Source organism: Oncorhynchus mykiss, chromosome 11 (assembly GCF_013265735.2).
Source record: "Oncorhynchus mykiss isolate Arlee chromosome 11, USDA_OmykA_1.1, whole genome shotgun sequence".
Lineage (NCBI taxonomy): Eukaryota > Metazoa > Chordata > Actinopteri > Salmoniformes > Salmonidae > Oncorhynchus > Oncorhynchus mykiss.
The window spans coordinates 76,592,306-76,614,592 of NC_048575.1; the positions used below are offsets into that span (position 1 = coordinate 76,592,306).

Here is a 22,287-nt window from a genome sequence, read left to right on the forward strand (position 1 = left end):
TTTCTCCTCCTCTCCCCCTCTCCCCTCAACCTCTCCATGTTCTCTTCTCATCCATCCTGCTATTATCTCTCTTTCTCCCTCTATCCTCTCTCTCCCCCCTCCCTTTCTCGCCCCCACTCTCTTTATATCTCTCTCCTCTTCCTCTATCTCCCTGGTTTCTATTGCTCAATCTGTCTTCCCCCCTCTCTCCCTTCATCCCTCCTCCTCTTCTCCTCTCTCCTTCCCACCGCCTCTCCCCCTCTCTCCTTCCCACGCCCTCTCCTCTGACCCCCCCCCCCCCCCCCCCCCCCCTCCCTACAGCTACTATTGAGTTGAACTCGGTCAACGATGCGTGGTACGGCAGTGTCAAGGACTCTATCAGAGAGCAGCAGACTCAGGCTGTCTGGGTGTCTGAGGGGAAGGTAAACACACTCACCATGGACCCATAACTACATACTATACCAGGGGTGTGAAATTACAGTCCTCCAGGGCCTGATTGGTGTCACAGTGTTGCCCCAGCTAACACACCTGACTCCAATAATCATAATCATGATCTTCAGTTTAGAATCACATTTGATTAATCAGCTGTGTTTTCTAGGGATGGAGAAAAAGTGTGATGCCAATCAGGCCCCAGAGGACTGGAGTTTTCCACCCCTGTACTAGACTGTACTATACTATACTGAACTATGCTATACTGTACTATACTGAACTATACTGAACTACACTATACTGAACTATACTATACTGAACTATACTGAACTATACTATACTGAGCTATAATGTGCTATACTATACTGTAATATACTATGCTATGCTGTGCTATACTGAACTATACTGTACTATACTGAACTATGCTATACTGTACTATACTATATTGTACAATACTGAACTATACTGAACTATACTATACTGAACTACACTATACTGTGCTATACTATATTGTGCTATACTAAACTATACTGAACTATAATATACTGTACTATACTGACTATACTATACTGTACTACGCTGAACTATACTGTACTATACTGAACTATACTATACTGCACTAAACTGAACTATACTGTACTATACTGAACTATACTGTACTGTGCTATACCAAACTATACTATACTGAACTATACTGTACTATACTGAACTATACTGTACTGTACTATACTGAACTATACTATACTGAACTATACTGCACTAAACTGAACTATACTGCACTGAACTGAACTATACAGTGCTGTACTATACTGAACTATGCTGTACTATACTGAACTATACTGTACTGTACTATAGTGACCTATACTATACTGTACTGTACTATACTGAACTATACTATGTGGCACTATACTGAACTATACTGTACTATACTGAACTATACCATACTGCACTAAACCATACTGCAGTGGTTCCCAACCGGTGTGTCCTCTGGAATGGTCATGGTATTTTGACAGGGAGCACCTGTGGCAGTCAGATAACACATGGAATGTCACATGGTTCCATCTGTGTGGGATTTTTCAAGTCCAGTGTTCTCAGGCTGTTGTTACATAAGTATCATTTGAGGGGCGCACATCACGAGCACAGTGTCATTGTGGCATTTTACTTCGTCTGTGAAAAACATTAGCACAGGCAAGTCTGATTTAGGTTTAGCCAGAGTCATTGATTTCTTAATATATGACTCTGGGGATTAGCTATACCACAACCTCTGATACAGTATGACTGGGGATTAGCTATACCACAACCTCTGATACAGTATGACTCTGGGGATTAGCTATACCACAACCTCTGATACAGTATGACTCTGGGGATTAGCTATACCACAACCTCTGATACAGTTTACTATACTCTAAACACTATAGTCTACTATACTATACTAAACTATACACTATAGTCCACTATAAATGCTAAACTATACACTATACTATACTAAACTATACGCCATAGTTTACTATACTATACTAAACTATACACTGTATTCTACTATACTACTATAAACTATACACTATAGTCTACTATACTATACTAAACTATACACTATAGTCCACTATAAAATGCTAAACTATACACTATACTATACTAAACTATACACTATAGTCTACTATACTCTACTGAATTATACACTGTAGTCTACTATACTCTACTGAACTATACTCTGTAGTCTACTATACTCTACTGACCTATACTCTGTAGTATACTATACTCTACCGAACTATACTCTGTAGTCTACTATACTCTATTGAACTATACACTATAGTCTACTATAAATGCTAAACTATACTATACTAAACTATACGCCATAGTTTACTATACTAAACTATACACTGTAGTCTACTATTCTATACTATACACTCTAGTCTACTATACTATACTATACACTCTGGTCTACTATACTATATGATATACTATACTAAACCATTCACTATAGTTTACTATACTAAACTATACACTATATTCTACTATACTCTACTGAACTATACACTATAGTCTACTATACTATACTAAACTATACACTGTAGTCTACTATACTATACTATACACTCTAGTCTACTATACTATACACTCTGGTCTACTATACTATATGATATACTATACTAAACCATACACTATAGTTTACTATACTAAACTATACACTATATTCTACTATACTATGCTAAACTATACACTATAGTCTACTATACTATACTAAACTATACACTATAGTCCACTATAAAATGCTAAACTATACACTATACTATACTATACACTGTAGTCTACTACACTATACTATACACTCTGATCTACTATACTATATGATATACTATACTAAACTATACACTATAGTGTACTATACTCTACTGAATTATACACTGCGGTCTACTATACTCTACTGAACTATATGCTGTAGGCTACTATACTCTACTGAACTATACTGTGTAGTCTACTATACTCTACTGAACTATACTCTGTAGTCTACTATACTCTACTGAACTACACTCTGTAGTCTACTATACTCTACAGAACTATACTCTGTAGTCTACTATACTCTACTGAACTATACACTATAGTCTACTATACTATACTAAACTATACACTATATTCCACTATAAAATGCTAAACTATACACTATGCTATACTAAACTATACACTGTAGTCTACTATACTCTACTGAACTATACTCTGTAGTCTACTATACTCTACTGAACTATACGCTGTAGTCTACTATACTATACTAAACTATACACTATATTCCACTATAAAATGCTAAACTATACACTATGCTATACTAAACTATACACTGTAGTCTACTATACTATACTATACACTCTGATCTACTATACTATATGATATACTATACTAAACTATACACTATAGCCCACTATAAAATGCTAAACTATACACTATACTATACTAAACTATACACTGTATTCTACTATACTATACTATACACTCTGATCTACTATACTATATGATATACTATACTAAACTATACACTATAGTGTACTATACTCTACTGAATTATACACTGTGGTCTACTATACTCTACTGAACTATACTCTGTAGTCTACTATACTCTACCGAACTATACTCTGTAGTCTACTATACTCCACTGAACTATACTCTGTAGTCTACTATACTCGACTGAACTCTACTATGTAGTCTACTATACTCTACTGAACTATACTCTGTAGTCTACTATACTCTACTGAACTACACTCTGTAGTCTACTATACTCTACTGAATTATACACTACTGAACTATACACTATAGTCTACTATACTCTACTGAACTATACTCTGTAGTCTACTATACTCTACTGAACTATACACTGTAGTCTACTAGACTCTACTGAACTATACTCTGTAGTCTACTATACTCTACTGAACTATACTCTGTAGTCTACTATACTCTACCGAACTATACTCTGTAGTCTACTATACTCTACATAACTACACTCTGTGGTCTATTATACTCTACTGAATTATACACTACTGAACTATACACTATAGTCTACTATACTCTACTGAACTATACTCTGTAGTCTACTATACTCTACTGAACTATACTCTGTAGTCTACTATACTCTACTGAACTATACGCTGTAGTCTACTATACTCCACTGAACTATACTATGTAGTCTACTATACTCTACTGAACTATACACTGTAGTCTACTATACTCTACCGAACCATACTCTGTAGTCTGCTATACTCTACTGAACTATACTCTGTAGTCTACTATACTCTACTGAACTATACTCTGTAGTCTACTATACTCTACTGAACTATACTCTGTAGTCTACTATGCTCTACTGAACTATACGCTGTAGTCTACTATACTCTACTGAACTATACTCTGTAGTCTACTATACTCTACTGAACTATACGCTGTAGTCTACTATACTCTACTGAACTATACTCTGTAGTCTACTATACTCTACCGAACTATACTCTGTAGTCTGCTATACTCTACTGAACTATACTCTGTAGTCTACTATACTCTACCGAACTATACTCTGTAGTCTGCTATACTCTACTGAACTATACTCTGTAGTCTACTATACTCTAGCGAACTATACTCTGTAGTCTACTATACTCTACCGAACTATACTCTGTAGTCTGCTATACTGTACTGAACTATACTCTGTAGTCTACTATACTCTACCGAACTATACTCTGTAGTCTACTATGCTCTACCGAACTATACTCTGTAGTCTACTAGACTCTACCGAACTATACTCTGTAGTCTACTACACTCGACTGAACTATACTCTGTAGTCTACTATACTCTACTGAACTATACTCTGTAGTCTACTATACTCTACTGAACTATACTCGGTAGTCTACTAGACTCTACTGAACTATACTCTGTAGTCTACTATACTCTACTGAACTATACTCTGTAGTCTACTATACTCTACTGAACTACACTCGGTAGTCTACTAGACTCTACTGAACTATACTCTGTAGTCTACTATACTCTACTGAACTATACTCTGTAGTCTACTATACTCTACTGAACTATACTCGGTAGTCTACTATACTCTACTGAACTACACTCTGTAGTCTACTAGACTCTACTGAACTATACTCTGTAGTCTACTATACTCTACTCTACTCCTTTCCTCTTCTATACATCACGTGTACTATTTTGATCCTCTATTCTAATCCCCGTCATTCACATGATCAATCATGTTCAGTAGAATAGTCTTACTGTATACTTCAATGCTCTACGATTTCTGTGAACATGTGTGTACTTGTCCATCTTAACCCTTTCATTTGATACTACTACTATACCTCAGCCTTTTCTATCCCCTTTAAGATAGTGATAACTTCCTTTTCTTTCCCCTTTAAGATAGTGATAACTTCCTTGTATATCCCCTTTAAGATAGTGATAACTTCCTTTTCTATCCCCTTTAAAATAGTGATAACTTCCTTTTCTATCCCCTGTCAGATAAGTCATAAGTTGTTCCCTCTATATTTCCTGTGTTGTCCTGTGTTGTGAGCATACTCTCTGTGAATCCTTCTGGTGCTCTACAGCTCGCTTCTTCTTTCTTTCTTTGTGTTTTCTTTGTGTTTCTGCTTCCTGTCTGTACACCAAGATCCATCATGTGTCTCTTTTAGCTGGACGGCACGGGGACGGACCTTGATCTCCATGACGACCGCATGTCCTACCTGTCAGCCATGTCGGCCGACTACCTGAGCATGGACAGCCGACTGGCCAGTGACTACGATGACACGGCGGACGAGGGCGGGGCTTATACGGATAACGAGCTGGACAATGAACCGGCCGATCAACTGCCGGTGTCGGCTATCAGCCGCTCCTCTGAGCCCGTACTGGCAGAGGAGGTTAGAGACACACACACACACACACACACACACACACACACACACACACACACACACACACACACACACACACACACACACACACACACTCAGATGCAAACCACTTCAGAGAAGACTGTGATGTCCTAACCTCACAGCCGCTAGTCTATTGAGAACTGTAAGAATCTCTCCTGCCCTCTACAGGTGAAACACGTCATTACACCTATGAAATCTGTCTCGGGTCCAGTCTATGCCTTCGTGACCAGAATCAATACCATCTGGTTAGCATTTATTTGGGTTGTTTCAGGAACTCAATGTGTCCAATTTAATTTAGAAAAACATTTGTGTATTAAATAGAGGCTAGTCAGCACTATGATAATAGTGGACCCAAAGGCCTGTGGCCAGTTTCTCTCTAGTACAGCACTTTAGTAGTTAGAAACAAACTGGAAACACTGGCAGAATTTACTTTAACATTTCACAAGGGTTATTAACGGTACGATTTTGTATGGCTGTGCAAGAATCTTCAATTATTTGTGTGTGTGTGTGTGTGTGTGTGTGTGTGTGTGTGTGTGTGTGTGTGTGTGTGTGTGTGTGTGTGTGTGTGTGTGTGTGTGTGTGTGTGTGTGTGTGTGTGTGTGTGTGTGTGGTCAGATACTGCGCAGGTGCAGTCCAGATATCCGTGGTGGCATCAGGAGGGTGGGCAGCAGGGAGGTGCTCAGCAGCGCCAGCCCAACGCACGTGTTTGTACCTGACCCCCCCAAGGTGAGACACACGCACACACACAGTAGACACACACACACACAGTACACACACACACATGCTTGACTCTGTGCTGAACCCTGGCATAAATTATTTGTGGAACATATCATTACATATTTCATGCCTCTCTCCACTCATGTTCCATGTCATTGGTCAGTCAGGCTAGTTTAGCCCCAGTGCTCTTAGATTCTACTTGTTCCATTTTTGGCAATTTACTGACACCCCACTTAGCTCTTGAACTCAACGAGAAGGAGCAGACTCCCCTTCCCTCTGAAGAATGATCTGATCTGGAGAAATCACGCCCGCGTGGCTCAGATTCCTCCAACGGTAGCATCAACGCTGGTACCTAATTTAGCACGAAGTGACTCCCAGAACTCCCTGTGGTGATAGAACTATGACCTCAGAGGCTGAAACATCACAGTCCATTGAGCAGATCTTATAGATTACTCTACCTGTGTTCTGAACTCTAGAGCATGTAGTAGAGAAATAGAATGTCCGTGGTTTAGTCGGTGTCCTCTTTGTCAAAATGTGGTATTCACCATTGCTCGGAGACTAGACAATGAGGCTTTTTTTCCTGTTTTAAATGAACAGTGACGTAGTGAGGGTGGAACACTAAAGGAGGGAACATTTAAATGTTTCTAGTCAGAAATCTAGTATTCACCTACACAAAGGTTTGAGTTGTGCGTATGTGACTAACCCTGTCTGGTCCCCATAGAAATAGAATGATTTAATTGAATCAAATCAAAATGATTTGATTCATTCTAATTCTATGCTGGTCCCCCTCCCCTCTCTCCACCTCTCCCTTCCTTTCCCCTCAAGGTGAAGCTGTTGTTCAGGGATGAGGTAGTCCCTCCCAGGGGGGTAGTAGGGGCGTACGACCCCCCCCCCCAGCCGCGGCTACGACTCCCACTCCTCCAGCCCTGCCAGCAACGACCCCCCTCCTCTCCCTCGCTCCCTCAACTCCTTCGGCAAGGCCAAGCCCCTGGCACTGCAGCCCCCCGTCACCGTCAAACCCTCCTATAATATCCAGGACACCACCAGCAGCACAGCCCCAGTCACAGTGGCCCCTATGAGCCCGGAGGAATCAGAGGAGAACCCTGAGGACCCCAGCCTCAGGTCGTTCCTGGGGAAGGTCAAGGCCTTCGAGAAGATGGACCACTTTGCACGCGCTCAGAGGATGCTGGAGCTGCAGGAGGCACAGAACGCCAGGGTGAGGGAGAGGGGACGGGGTGAGGGGGTTGGTGGGTGGGTGTGTCTGCTAGTCTATGTGTTGCCATCACAGCATCATATTTCATATCGCTCTGTCTCCTCCCACCAGTTGGAGATAGCTCAGAAGCACCCAGATATCTATGCTGTCCCCCTGAAGACCCAGAAACTGGACCACAGCCGGCCTCAGCCTATAGGGTAGGAGCACAACATGGGAGTGTTTTTAGCCTGTGAGTGTTGTGATGGGCTACTGCTGTCTACCTGCCGGTGTTACTCTATATTCATCTACATGTGTGGCTTTTTACTGAATTCTATTGTGAGTGTGTTTGGAAGTATATACACCCTCAGCTGTATATTAACCTGTCGTCTGTCTGTCTGTCTGTCTGTCTGTCTGTCTGTCTGTCTGTCTGTCTGTCTGTCTGTCTGTCTGTCTGTTCAGTTCCAGCTCGCATCCTGAGCCCCAGACCCCTCCCTCCAAGCTACCGTACTCTGAAAGTCGTGGGTTCTACCTCAGCGATGAGGATGAAGAGTACCGACGCCAACTGGCTGAACACACCAAGAGAGGCTACTACCAGGTCAACAACCAGAAATACCAGGACACTGAACTGTAGACTACAACCAGAAATACCAGGACACTGAACTGTAGACTACACCCCTACAACCAGAAATACCAGGACACTGAACTGTAGACTACACCCCTACAACCAGAAATACCAGGACACTGAACTGTAGACTACACCCCTACAACCAGAAATACCAGGACACTGAACTGTAGACTACACCCCTACAACCAGAAATACCAGGACACTGAACTGTAGACTACACCCCTACAGCCAGAAATACCAGGACACTGAACTGTAGACTACAACCCTACAACCAGAAATACCAGGACACTGAACTGTAGACTACATCCCTACAACCAGAAATACCAGGACACTGAACTGTAGACTACACCCCTACAACCAGAAATACCAGGACACTGAACTGTAGACTACACCCCTACAACCAGAAATACCAGGACACTGAACGGTAGACTACACCACCAACCAGAATTATCAGGACACTGAACTGTAGACTACACCATCAACCAGAAATACCAGGACACTGAACTGTAGACTACAACCAGAAATACCAGGACACTGTACTGGAGACTACATCATCAACCAGAAATACCAGGACACTGAACTCTGGACTAAACCACCTACCAGAAATACCAGGACACTGAACTGTAGACTACACCATCAACCAGAAATACCAGGACACTGAACTGTAGACTACAACCAGAAATACCAGGACACTGAACTGGAGACTACATCATCAACCAGAAATACCAGGACACTGAACTCTAGACTAAACCACCTACCAGAAATACCAGGACACTGAACTGTAGACTACACCATCAACCAGAAATACCAGGACACTGAACTGTAGACTACACCATCAACCAGAAATACCAGGACACTGAACTGTAGACTACAACCAGAAATACCAGGACACTGAACTGGAGACTACATCATCAACCAGAAATACCAGGACACTGAACTCTAGACTAAACCACCTACCAGAAATACCAGGACACTGAACTGTAGACTACACCATCAACCAGAAATACCAGGACACTGAACTGTAGACTACACCATCAACCAGAAATACCAGGACACTGAACTGTAGACTACACCATCAACCAGAAATACCAGGACACTGAACTGGAGACTACATCATCAACCAGAAATACCAGGACACTGAACTCTAGACTAAACCACCTACCAGAAATACCAGGACACTGAACTGTAGACTACACCATCAACCAGAAATACCAGGACACTGAATTGTAGACTACACCATCAACCAGAAATACCAGGACACTGAACTGTAGACTACACCCCTACAACCAGAAATACCAGGACACTGAACTGTAGACTACACCCCTACAACCAGAAATACCAGGACACTGAACTGTAGACTACACCCCTACAACCAGAAATACCAGGACACTGAACTGTAGAATACACCCCTACAACCAGAAATACCAGGACACTGAACTTAGACTACACCACCAACCAGAAATACCAGGACACTGAACTGTAGACTACACCACCAACCAGAAATATTTTACCCCCTTTTTCTCCCCAATTTTGGTCTTGTGTCATCACTGCAACTACCCAACGGGCTCGGGAGGCGAAGGTCGAGTCATCCGTCCTCTGAAACATGACCAGCCAAACCGCACTTCTTAACACCTTCTTGCTTAACCCGGAAGCCAGCCGCACCAATGTGTGGAAACACAGTTCACCTGACGACCGAGGTCAGCCTGCAGGCCCACCGGCCCGCCACAAGGAGTCGCTAGAGCCGCCACGACCAAACTCTCCCCTAACCCGGACGACGCTGGGCCAATTGTGCGCCGCCCTATGGGACTCCTGATCACGGCCAGTTGTGATACAGCCCGGGATCGAACCCAGGGCTGTAGTTACGCCTCTAGCACTGCGATGCAGTGCCTTAGACCACTACGCCTCTCGGGAGTCCAAAGTGTAGCACTATTATGCATCCTACCACCCTACCACACTTCCCTATACAAATCCTAGTACACTAAACTGTAGTGCCCCTCCTTTCCTGGACCCCCAACCACCTCTTACCACCCTATAGTTCTAACACACCGGGCTGGTTGACAGAGACAGACACACACACACACTGCTGAGCCCTGCTCTGATCGATCTAGCTCAGCTCAGCGTGCACACACAAACACACTTACCATTCCACTGGGGCTCCGCCCCTCTGACCCTGCACCAATCCGCTGCTGACTTGGAAGCCGTCCCGCTTTTAAGTTTTTCTTAAAAACGCTTTTTTGCTTCAACTTAGTAAATGGATCTGTCCTCACAGTTTTTATTATTATTATTATTATTATTATTATTATTATTATTATTATTATTCCTATTTCTTTCTATTTGCTTGTTTGATTGAGTTGTTTTCAGACTGTTATTTTGTTACACTGTTCTGTACTGTTATTAGGGTTGTGACATGTTTAATCAGGAGCCATGTTATTTCTTGCCTATGCAACTCCTTCAGTTTGTACCGCAGAGACGAACTCCAACCTCTTGCCACGAGTACCTCTCCTCACTCTGCCAGAACCTTAAACCTTAACAAGTGTTCCAAGCTGTGGCTTTTTCTCCTCCTCACTGTTTTCTCTTTGTACTATTATCCAATATAACCAGCTGCCTCTAAACTATTTTAAAAGGTCACCTACTGTATATTGTTATGTCTAGTGTTTATACTCCTGTCTTGGCATTCCTTCCTATATCATCATGCGTCTGTGTATACATACAGTATATATTATTTCTCTCTCTCGTTCTATATATATATATATATATATATATATATATATATATATATATATATATATATATATATATGTATGTGTATGTGTATGTGTGTATATATATATATATATATATGTGTGTGTGTGTATATATATATATATATATATATATATATATATATATATATATATATATATATATATATATATATATATATATATATATATATATATTTAGAGAGAGAGAGCGCAATCGTAAGATATATATATATATTTAGAGAGAGCGATATAACATATAATACACTGGAATTTGTTTTACGATTTTTTGAAGTGCCTTTTACTTTCTGATTAACATGAGGTTTGGGGACGTCGGTGTGCCCCAGTCCCAGCCCATGTCCCTGTCCTTGTCCCCTGAACCCCACTACTCAGCTGCTCTCAAGCTTTTATGGAAAACAGGGCACAAGAGACACCAAAACCTTAATTCTGTCCCTAATGTACTGGCTGTACCTCCGTCCCTCTGTCCCTTCCTCCACAACGACACCCTCTGTGACCAGTCCTGCCCTGTATGTCTCCCAGAGATATGGCCATGATGTGGTCGACATTCAATCAAAACCGCTTTCCGGGTTTCCTGGTTAAGATGACGATAACATTCCTCAAGCATGTTTGGACATTGACATAATGTCCACTGTGTCTTTCACAAGAGTAAGGTGCTATTTGTCTTACCCGAAAGAACATGAAGCACGGTTTTGATTGAATAGCACCCCAGATCAGGGTGGTTCAGGGAGGAGGAGTGTGATTGGTTGATATGTGTCAGTCATTTCTGTGTTGGAGTCTGTTCTGTCCTTTATGGTCTCAGCTCCACTGTCCAGAGGTTTCTACTTGTTATTACATGCTTGATTGTATCTCAGTTCACACTATACATCCACCAATGGAGAGAGAGAGAGAAAGAGAGAGAGAGAAAGAGAGAGAGAGAGCGAGAAAGAGAGTCTGTCGTGGCGTTTCACCTTACAACACAAAATAAAATTAACAGTCTTTCACTGACAAAGTGGAGAATGTCTGTCTTATTTTTTTTAAACTAAACATTTGAAGGCTCTATTGATTGAAGGGCTTTTAAAGCGTGGAATCAAAAGTTTTCTCATCCACTTCACCATTCATCATCCTATCAAATACAAGAATAAACCAGTTTGAATACCTTTCAAGGTTCATTTTAATTCCAATGTTTTTGTTCCAGCTGATGTCTGATGAATGTTTTTAGAATGTAGCTGCCATCACATCAAAGTCTGAGACAAAATGAATATTTGACTTTTTAAAACACTGTGACAGGTCGTGCCGACCTGAAAACGTCCTATACTAACTCTGACATTTTCCTTTTCAACACAGCTCTACTCGGCTGGCTCAGACATGTTATAAGGGTATCTGTGTGTAATACTGTAGCTTCCCAGACAATCACTTTGCATTTGACTGGTTGTGAGGTTGGTGATTATTTTGTTGTACACTTAGTTACTCATTGTGCCCTGTGACCTGTGCCCTGTGACCTGTGCCATGGCTAGCTGCAAACTCCTGCTAACAGAACCTACTTTATGGGAAACAGGCCTATTGTAGAAACACTGACCACCAGAGTATACTAAGTACTGACCTATGATCAGTTTTGCCTTTAAATTAATAATGAATAAGATTACATGGGCCTGTATTCACAAAACATCTCAGAATAAGAGTACTGATCCAGGATCAGTTTAGCCTGTTAGCTCATAATGAAACATATATTATATGGACAGAACCTAGATGGTAGCCTAGTAGTTAGTGTTGGGCCAGTATCCGATTCAGAGGGGTTCAGTGAAATGCGGAAGACACATTTCAGTTGAAGGCATTCAGTTGTACAACTAACTAGGTATCCACCTTTCTGTTGTACAACTGACTAGGTATCCCCCTTTCCCTTTCTGTTGTATAACTGACTAGGTATCCCCCTTTCTGTTGTATAACTGACTAGGTATCCCCCTTTCCCTTTCTGTTGTATAACTGACTAGGTATCCCCCTTTCTGTTGTATAACTGACTAGGTATCCCCCTTTCCCTTTCTGTTGTATAACTGACTAGGTATCCCCCTTTCTGTTGTATAACTGACTAGGTATCCCCCTTTCCCTTTCTGTTGTATAACTGACTAGGTATCCCCCTTTCTGTTGTACAACTGACTAGGTATCCCCCTTTCTGTTGTATAACTGACTAGGTATCCCCCTTTCTGTTGTACAACTGACTAGGTATCCCCCTTTCCCTTTCTGTTGTATAACTGACTAGGTATCCCCCTTTCTGTTGTATAACTGACTAGGTATCCCCCTTTCCCTTTCTGTTGTATAACTGACTAGGTATCCCCCTTTCTGTTGTATAACTGACTAGGTATCCCCCTTTCTGTTGTACAACTGACTAGGTATCCCCCTTTCTGTTGTATAACTGACTAGGTATCCCCCTTTCTGTTGTACAACTGACTAGGTATCCCCCTTTCTGTTGTACAACTGACTAGGTATCCCCCTTTCTGTTGTACAACTGACTAGGTATCCCCCTTTCCCTTTCTGTTGTATAACTGACTAGGTATCCCCCTTTCTGTTGTATAACTGACTAGGTATCCCCCTTTCCCTTTCTGTTGTATAACTGACTAGGTATCCCCCTTTCTGTTGTATAACTGACTAGGTATCCCCCTTTCCCTTTCTGTTGTATAACTGACTAGGTATCCCCCTTTCTGTTGTACAACTGACTAGGTATCCCCCTTTCTGTTGTATAACTGACTAGGTATCCCCCTTTCTGTTGTACAACTGACTAGGTATCCCCCTTTCTGTTGTACAACTGACTAGGTATCCCCCTTTCTGTTGTATAACTGACTAGGTATCCCCCTTTCTGTTGTATAACTGACTAGGTATCCCCCTTTCCCTTTCTGTTGTACAACTGACTAGGTATCCCCCTTTCTGTTGTACAACTGACTAGGTATCCCCCTTTCTGTTGTATAACTGACTAGGTATCCCCCTTTCTGTTGTATAACTGACTAGGTATCCCCCTTTCCCTTTCTGTTGTACAACTGACTAGGTATCCCCCTTTCCTTTCTGTTGTACAACTGACTAGGTATCCCCCTTTCTGTTGTACAACTGACTAGGTATCCCCCTTTCTGTTGTACAACTGACTAGGTATCCCCCTTTCCTTTCTGTTGTACAACTGACTAGGTATCCCCTAGGTATCCCCCTTTCCTGTCTGTTGTACAACTGACTAGGTACCCCCTTTCCTTTCTGTTGTATAACTGACTAGGTATCCCCCTTTCCTTTCTGTTGTATAACTGACTAGGTACCCCCCTTTCTGTTGTATAACTGACTAGGTATCCCCCTTTCTGTTGTATAACTGACTAGGTATCCCCCTTTCTGTTGTATAACTGACTAGGTTTCCCCCTTTCCTTTCTGTTGTATAACTGACTAGGTATCCCCCTTTCCTTTCTGTTGTACAACTGACTAGGTATCCCCCTTTCCTGTCTGTTGTATAACTGACTAGGTACCCCCCTTTCTGTTGTACAACTGACTAGGTAACCCCCTTTCCTTTCTGTTGTATAACTGACTAGGTATCCCCCTTTCCTTTCTGTTGTATAACTGACTAGGTATCCCCCTTTCCTTTCTGTTGTACAACTGACTAGGTAACCCCCTTTCTGTTGTACAACTGACTAGGTATCCCCCTTTCCTTTCTGTTGTATAACTGACTAGGTATCCCCCTTTCCTTTCTGTTGTACAACTGACTAGGTATCCCCCTTTCCTTTCTGTTGTATAACTGACTAGGTATCCCCCTTTCTGTTGTACAACTGACTAGGTATCCCCCTTTCCTTTCTGTTGTATAACTGACTAGGTATCCCCCTTTCCTGTCTGTTGTATAACTGACTAGGTATCCCCCTTTCCCTTTCTGTTGTACAACTGACTAGGTATCCCCCTTTCTGTTGTACAACTGACTAGGTATCCCCCTTTCCTTTCTGTTGTACAACTGACTAGGTATCCCCCTTTCTGTTGTACAACTGACTAGGTATCCCCCTTTCCTTTCTGTTGTACAACTGACTAGGTATCCCCCTTTCTGTTGTACAACTGACTAGGTATCCCCCTTTCTGTTGTACAACTGACTAGGTATCCCTCTTTCTGTTGTACAACTGACTAGGTATCCCCCTTTCTGTTGTACAACTGACTAGGTATCCCCCTTTCTGTTGTACAACTGACTAGGTATCCCCTAGGTACCCCCTTTCCTTTCAGTTGTAGCATCTCAGACAGTGCAGGGTGGTGGGAGGAGTTATAGGAGGACGGGTTCATTGTAATGTCTGGAATGGAATTAATGGAACGGAGTCAAACACATGGAAACTGTTCTATTGACCCTGCACTGTCTGAGACGCTATTAACAGACCTCGGTGCCCTATCTAATACTGCAGTTACATAACTGAACCATCGGGGGGAGTTTGATCTGGTGTTTCTTCAGGAGAGGCCAGGAAATATTACCATCAACCATCCCTCCACTCCATTCAATAACCAGAGGTTGCAAAACAGACACAGAAAAAGAACACCACTGCTTCAATGGATCAATATAGAAGATACTTTAATAGACCAAGACTTCTCCTTTTATGTATTTATTTTTTATTTCACCTTTATTTAACCAGGTAGGCAAGTTGAGAACAAGTTCTCATTTACAATTGCGACCTGGCCAAGATAAAGCAAAGCAGTTCGACACATACAACGACACAGAGTTACACATGGAGTAAAACAAACATACAGTCAATAATACAGTATAAACAAGTCTATATACAATGTGAGCAAAGGAGGTGAGAAGGGAGGTAAAGGCAACAAGGCCATGGTGGCAAAGTAAATACAATATAGCAAGTAAAACACTTGAATGGTAGATTTGCAATGGGAGAATGTGCAAAGTAGAAATAAAAATAATGGGGTGCAAAGGAGCAAAATAAATAAATAAAAACTAGGTGAATGTCAACACTTGACAGATGCTTTTATCATAAGTGACTGCAGTACAGTGAATGCATATATTTTTACTATAAAACATTTTTATTTTTTAATATTTTTTTTACTCTGAACCACTGTGTGTTTGTTTACATTTTATTTATTTGTTTTATTTTTAATCCCAGCCCCCGTCCCCTCAGGAGGCCTTTTGCGTTTCGGTAGGCCGTCATTGTAAAGAAGAACGTGTTCTTATCAATCAATTCATCAAATGTATTTATAAAGTACTTCTCACATCAGTTGATGTCATAAAATGCTGTACAGAAACCCAGCCTAAAACCCCAAACAGCAAGCAATGCAGGTGTAGAAGCACGGTGGCTAGGAAAAACTCCCTAGAAAGGCCAGAACCTAGGAAGAAACCTAGAGAGGAACCAGGCTATGAGGGGTGGAGATTATAACAACACGGCCAAAGATGTTCAAATGTTCATAAATGACCAGCAGGGTCAAATAATAATAATGACAGTGGTTGTAGAGGGTGCAACAGGTCAGCACCTCAGGAGTAAATGTCAGTTGGATTCTCATAGCCAATCAGCTAGTTAAATAAAGGTTAAGCCACATCAAATTCCTCTGGGAATTGAAAACTTGACGTAGCTGTACAATGTAGCTTCTGTGATGACCTTCGAATTCCCTGGAGAAATGTATTTTCTGTGCCAGTGTCGATGCAGAGAGAGGGAGAGATGGCACAACACAGCAGTCCAGATCATGTTTAGCCTTACTGGACTGTTCATGAGCTTGAAGAGTTTTAGTTGGTAACACCGGAAGCTAATTATGTAATTTGGTAAAAACAGCCATCAAGGCTTGTTTTTCAATTACATTATGCCAAATCTGATCTGCATTCTGGCTGTTGAGAGCAAGGACTTACAACCTCTTAGTCAAGATGCTTTTTCAATTGTATTGAAATGGAAGGTTTTCTCATCAGAATATCCTGAAATACATAAGTGGAAAACCATTTGTCTCTGAAGGTCTGTGGAGATTTCTCCTTCTGTTTGGAACTCCTGTTTGGAACACCTTCTGTTTGGAACTCCTTCTGTTTGGAACTCCTTCTGTTTGGAACTCCTTCTGTTTGGAACTCCTTCTGTTTGGAACACCTTCTGTTTGGAACACCTTCTGTTTGGAACTCCTTCTGTTTGGAACTCCTTCTGTTTGGAACTCCTTCTGTTTAGAACTCCTTCTGTTTGGAACTCCTTCTGTTTGGAACTCCTTCTGTTTGGAACTCCTTCTGTTTGGAACTCCTTCTGTTTGGAACTCCTTCTGTTTGGAACTCCTTCTGTTTGGAACTCCTTCTGTTTAGAACTCCTTCTGTTCGTGTTTCTTATCACAGACACAATGTATCATTGTGAAATATATTAAAATATAGTACCATCCATAAACTATTTTCATCAGTTTACGTTTCCACTATATATATATATATATATATATATATTTAGGAGGTGTGGTATAGGGCCAATATACCATGGCTATGGGCTGTTCTTAGGCAAGACACTGTGCCTGGACACAGCCCTTAGCCATGGTATATTGGTCATATACCACAAACCCCCGAGGCACCTTATTGCTATTATAAACTGGTTACCAATGAAATTAGAGCAGGAACAAGAAACGTTTTGTCATACCCGTCGTATATGGTCTGATATACCACGGATGTCAGCCAATCAGCATTCAGGGCTCGAACCACACAGTTTAGAAATATATATATATATATATGCATTGACATTTTTTTTTTTTTTTTTCAGATGTTATATTACATCCTGAATTTGAAATGGATTAAATAGAGATTTTATTGTCACCGACCTACACCCCTTAATGTCAATGTAATTATTTTTACAAATTAATTAAAGAATAGAAGCTGAAAGTTCTTGAGACTGTAAGTATTCAACCCCTTTCTTATGGCAAGCCTAAATAAGTTTAGGAGTAAATATTTGCTTAACAAGTCAGATAATAAGTTGCATGGCAATAATAGAGTTTAAAATGATGTTTTAATGACTACCTCATCTCTGTACCCCACACATACAATTATCTGTAAGGTTCCTCAGTCGAGCAGTGAATTTCAACTGAAAAAATTTAAACCGCAAAGACCAGGGAGGTTTTCCAATACCTTGCAAAGAAGGGCACCTGTTGGTAGATGTGTACAAATTAAAAAGGCAGACATTGAATATCCCTTTGAGCATGCTGAAGTTATTAATTACACTTTAGATTGTTTATCACTACACCCAGTCACGACAAATATACACGCGTCCTTCTTAACTCAGTTGCCAGAGAGGAAGAAACCCGCTTAGGGATTTCACCATGAGGCCAATGGTAACAGTTAGAGTTGAATGGCTGTGATAGGAGAAAACTGAGGATGGATCAACAACATTGTAGTTATTCCATAATACTAACCTAATTCACAGAGTGAAAAGAAAGAAGACTGTTCAAACTAAACATATTCCAAAACATGCATTCTGTTTGCAACAAGGCACTAAAGTAATACTGCAAAAATCCAATACAACACATTATTGTGTATCACTGTCACATTCTGACCTTTATTTCCTTTGTTTTGTCGTTATTTAGTATGGTCGGGGCGTGAGTTGGGGTGGGCAGTCTATGTTTGCTTTTCTATGATTTTGGAATTTCTATGTTTCGTCCTAGTATGGTCCTCCGATCCTTCTCGCTTCTCCTCCTCAGACGAAGAGGAGGAAAACCCTTACAGAAACACCCACCAACCAAGGACCAAGCGGCAGCAACAGCAGCAGCGGCGGCCAGCATCACAAGACTCATGGACATGGGAGGACGAGTAGGACGGAACAGGACCCTGGGCCCAGGGGAATATCGCCGCCCCAAAGCAGAGCTGGAGGCAGAGAGGCGGCATTACGAGGAGCTGGCATGGCAGCGCGGCTGGAAGCCCAAGAGGCAGCCCCAAAAATGTATTGGGGGGAGGCACAGGGAGAGTGTGGCAGAGTCAGGAGTCAGACCTGAGCCAACTCCCCCTGTTTACCGTAAAGAACCAGAGCCGGTCAGGGCGGTGTTGGAGGTGAGCAAAGCAGAGACAGTGAAGGAGTTAATGGGGAAATTGGAGGAGAGAGTTATGAGGGAGGTGCTGTGTTGGTGCATGAGGCACAACATTCGCCAGACGGAGCGTGTCGGTGATTTGATGGCACTTGGGTCAGCTCTCCATACTCGTCCTGAGGTGCGTGCTAGTCGTCTGGTGAAGACTGTGCCAGCCTCACGCACCAGGCCTCCGTGTTATGCGGTGGAACGCACAGTGTCCCCAGTACGCGTGCTTAGCCCGGTGCGCTACATCCCAGCTCCCCACATCTGCCGGGCTATGGTGAAGATCCAGCCAGGATGGATGGTGCCAGCCCTGCTCTCAAGATCTCCAGTACGCCTTCACCGTCCAGTCCATCCAGTGCCACCTCCACACACCAGCCCTCCGGTGGCAGCCCCCCGCACCAGGCTGTTTTTCCGTCCTTTGTCTACAGGTGCAGAGCTGCTAGAGTCTCCCGCCTGTCCGAGCTGCTAGAGTCTCCCGCCTGTCCGAGCTGCTAGAGTCTCCCGCCTGTCCAGAGCTGCTAGAGTCTCCCGCCTGTCCAGAGCTGCTAGAGTCTCCCGCCTGTCCAGAGCTGTTAGAGTCTCCCGCCTGTCCAGAGCTGCTAGAGTCTCCCGCCTGTCCAGAGCTGCTTGAGTCTCCCGCCTGTCCAGAGCTGCTTGAGTCTCCCGCCTGTCCAGAGCTGCTTGAGTCTCCCGCCTGTCCAGAGCTGCTAGAGCCGCCAGTCTGTCCTGAGCCGTCAGTCAGCCAGGAGCTGCCAGAGCCGTCAGTCAGCCAGGACCTGCCAGAGCCGTCAGTCAGCCAGGACCTGCCAGAGCCGTCAGTCAGCCAGGAGCTGCCAGAGCCGCCAGCCAGGAGCTGCCAGAGCCGCCAGCCAGCCAGGAGCTGCCAGAGCCGTCAGCCAGTCCTGAGCTACCCTTCAGTCCTGAGCTACCCCTGTCCTGAGCTACCCCTCAGTCCCGAGCTGCCCCTCACCTTGGGTGTACTGTCACGTTCTGACCATAGTTCTTTTGTGTTTTCTTTGTTTTAGTGTTGGTCAGGACGTGAGCTGAGTGGGTATTCTATGTTGTGTGTCTAGTTTTCTCGTTTCTATGTTTGGCCTGATATGGTTCTCAATCAGAGGCAGGTGTTAGTCATTGTCTCTGATTGGGAACCATATTTAGGTAGCCTGTTTTGTGTTGGGTTTTGTGGGTGGCTGTCTTCTGTCTTCATGTGTCTGCACCAGACAGAACTGTTTTTTTTTCACATTTGTTGTTTTGTATTTTGTAGTGTTCACGTTTATGGTCTTTATTAAACATGATGAACACTAACCACGCTGCGCTTTGGTCCGATCCTTCGTCCACAGAAATCTGCCGTTACAATCACTCTCCATATTTTCAAGCATAGTGGTGGCTGTATGTTATGGGTATGCTTGTAATTGTTAAGGACTGGGGAGTTTTTCAGCATAAAAAAGAAATGGAATGGAGCTAAGCCCAGTTGATTACCAAGAAGACAGTGAATGCTCCTGAGTGGCCGAGTTTCAGTTTTGACTTAAATCTGCTTAAATCTTTGGCAAGACCTGAAAATGGTTGTCTCGCAATGATCAACAACCAATTTGACAGAGCTTGAAGAAAAATAAATAAATAAAAAGGCATGTGTTTCACAATCTAGGTCTTAGAAACTTACCCAGACAGACTCAATGCTGTATTCAGGGCCAAAGGTGATTCTACAAAGCATTGACTCAGAGGTGTAAGTATTTCTGTATTTCATTTTCAATAAATGTTCTATTAAAAAATATATGTTTTCACTTTGTCATTATGGGGTATTGTGTGTAGAAGGGTGAGATTTAAAAAATATATTTAATCCATTTTGAATTCTGTCTGTAACACAACACAATGTGGAATAAGTCAAGGGGTCTGAATACTTACTGAAGGCACTGTACATACACTGAGTGTACAAAACTTTAGGAACACCTGCTCGACATAGACTGACCAGGTGAATCCAGGTGAAAGCTATGATTCCTTATTGATGTCACTTGTTAAATCCACTTCAATCAGTGTAGATGAAGGGGAGGAGACAGATTAAAGATGGATTTTTAAGCCTTGATACAGTTATGACTCAAGTTGTGACATGGATTGTGTATGTGTGCCATTCAGAGGGTGAATGGTCACGACAAAATATTTAAGTGTCTTTGAACGGGTAGGTGCCAGGCACACCGGTTTGAGTGTATCAAGAACTGCAACACTGCTGGGTTTTTCACGCTCAACAGTTTCCTGTGTGTATCAAGAATAGTCCACCACCCAAAGGACATCCAGCCAACTTGACCACAACAGTGGGAAGTATTGGAGTCAACATGGGCCAGCATTCCTGTGGAACGCTTTCGACACCTTGTAGAGTCCATTCCCCAACAAATTGAGGATGTTTTGTCACACAAAAGTGTCAACTCAACATTAGAAAGGTGTTCCTAATGTTTAGTATACTCTGTGTACTTTCAGTGTGTATATAATATACATATACAGTATTTACACTACCTCATAGAACTAACCTCATAGAAATGTCCTTGTTTTTGAAAGAAAAGCACATGTTTTGTACATTAAAATAACATACATTTATCAGAAATATAGAGTAGACATTGTTAATTTTGTAAATGACTATTGTAGCTGGAAATAGCAGATTTTTTTGTGGAATATCTACACAGGTGTGTTTTCAGCAACCATCACTCCTGTGTTCCAATGGCACATTGTGTAAGTCAATCCAAATGTATCACTTTAAAACGCTAATTGATCATTAGAAAACCCTTTTGCAATTATGTTAGCACAGCTTCAAACTGTTGTGCTGATTTAAAGAGGCAATAACACTGGCCTTCTTTAGACTAGTTGAGTATCTGGAGCAACAGCATTTGTGGGTTCGATTACAAGCTCAAAATGGTCAGAAACAAAGACCTTTCTTCTGAAACTCGTCAGTCTATTCTTGTTCTGAGAAATGAAGGCTATTCCATGCGCGAAATTACCAAGAAACTGAAGATCTCGTACAGCGCTGTGTACTGCTCCCTTCACAGAACAGCGCAAACTGGCTCTAACCAGAATAGAAAGAGGAGTGGGAGGCCCCTGTGCACAACTGAGCAAGCGGACAAGTACATTAGAGTGTCTAGTTTGAGAAACAGACGCCTCAAGTCTTCAACTGGCAGCTTCATTAAATAGTACCCGCAAAACACCAGTCTCAATGTCAAC

The 22,287-nt window shown here is 42.2% G+C and overlaps 1 protein-coding gene across 4 annotated transcripts in view; it reads left to right on the plus strand.

Moving 5' to 3' along the window:
• The window catches only part of LOC110536406 (tight junction protein ZO-2), a 204,471-nt gene extending 196,210 nt beyond the window's left edge, over positions 1-8,261 (plus strand). For 3 of the 4 annotated variants that reach the window (XM_036936386.1, XM_036936388.1, XM_036936387.1), the window contains 6 exons: positions 301-401; positions 5,568-5,792; positions 6,423-6,533; positions 7,350-7,740; positions 7,849-7,934; positions 8,176-8,261. In XM_036936386.1, coding sequence (XP_036792281.1) covers positions 301-401; positions 5,568-5,792; positions 6,423-6,533; positions 7,350-7,553 — 641 coding nt within the window. In that variant the 3' untranslated portion in view covers positions 7,554-7,740; positions 7,849-7,934; positions 8,176-8,261. Of the gene's footprint in view, positions 1-300; positions 402-5,545; positions 5,793-6,422; positions 6,534-7,349; positions 7,741-7,848; positions 7,935-8,175 lie in introns of those variants that run through there. The other variant, XM_036936389.1, reaches the window with a different exon arrangement.
• Positions 8,262-22,287: the final 14,026 nt, after the last annotated feature.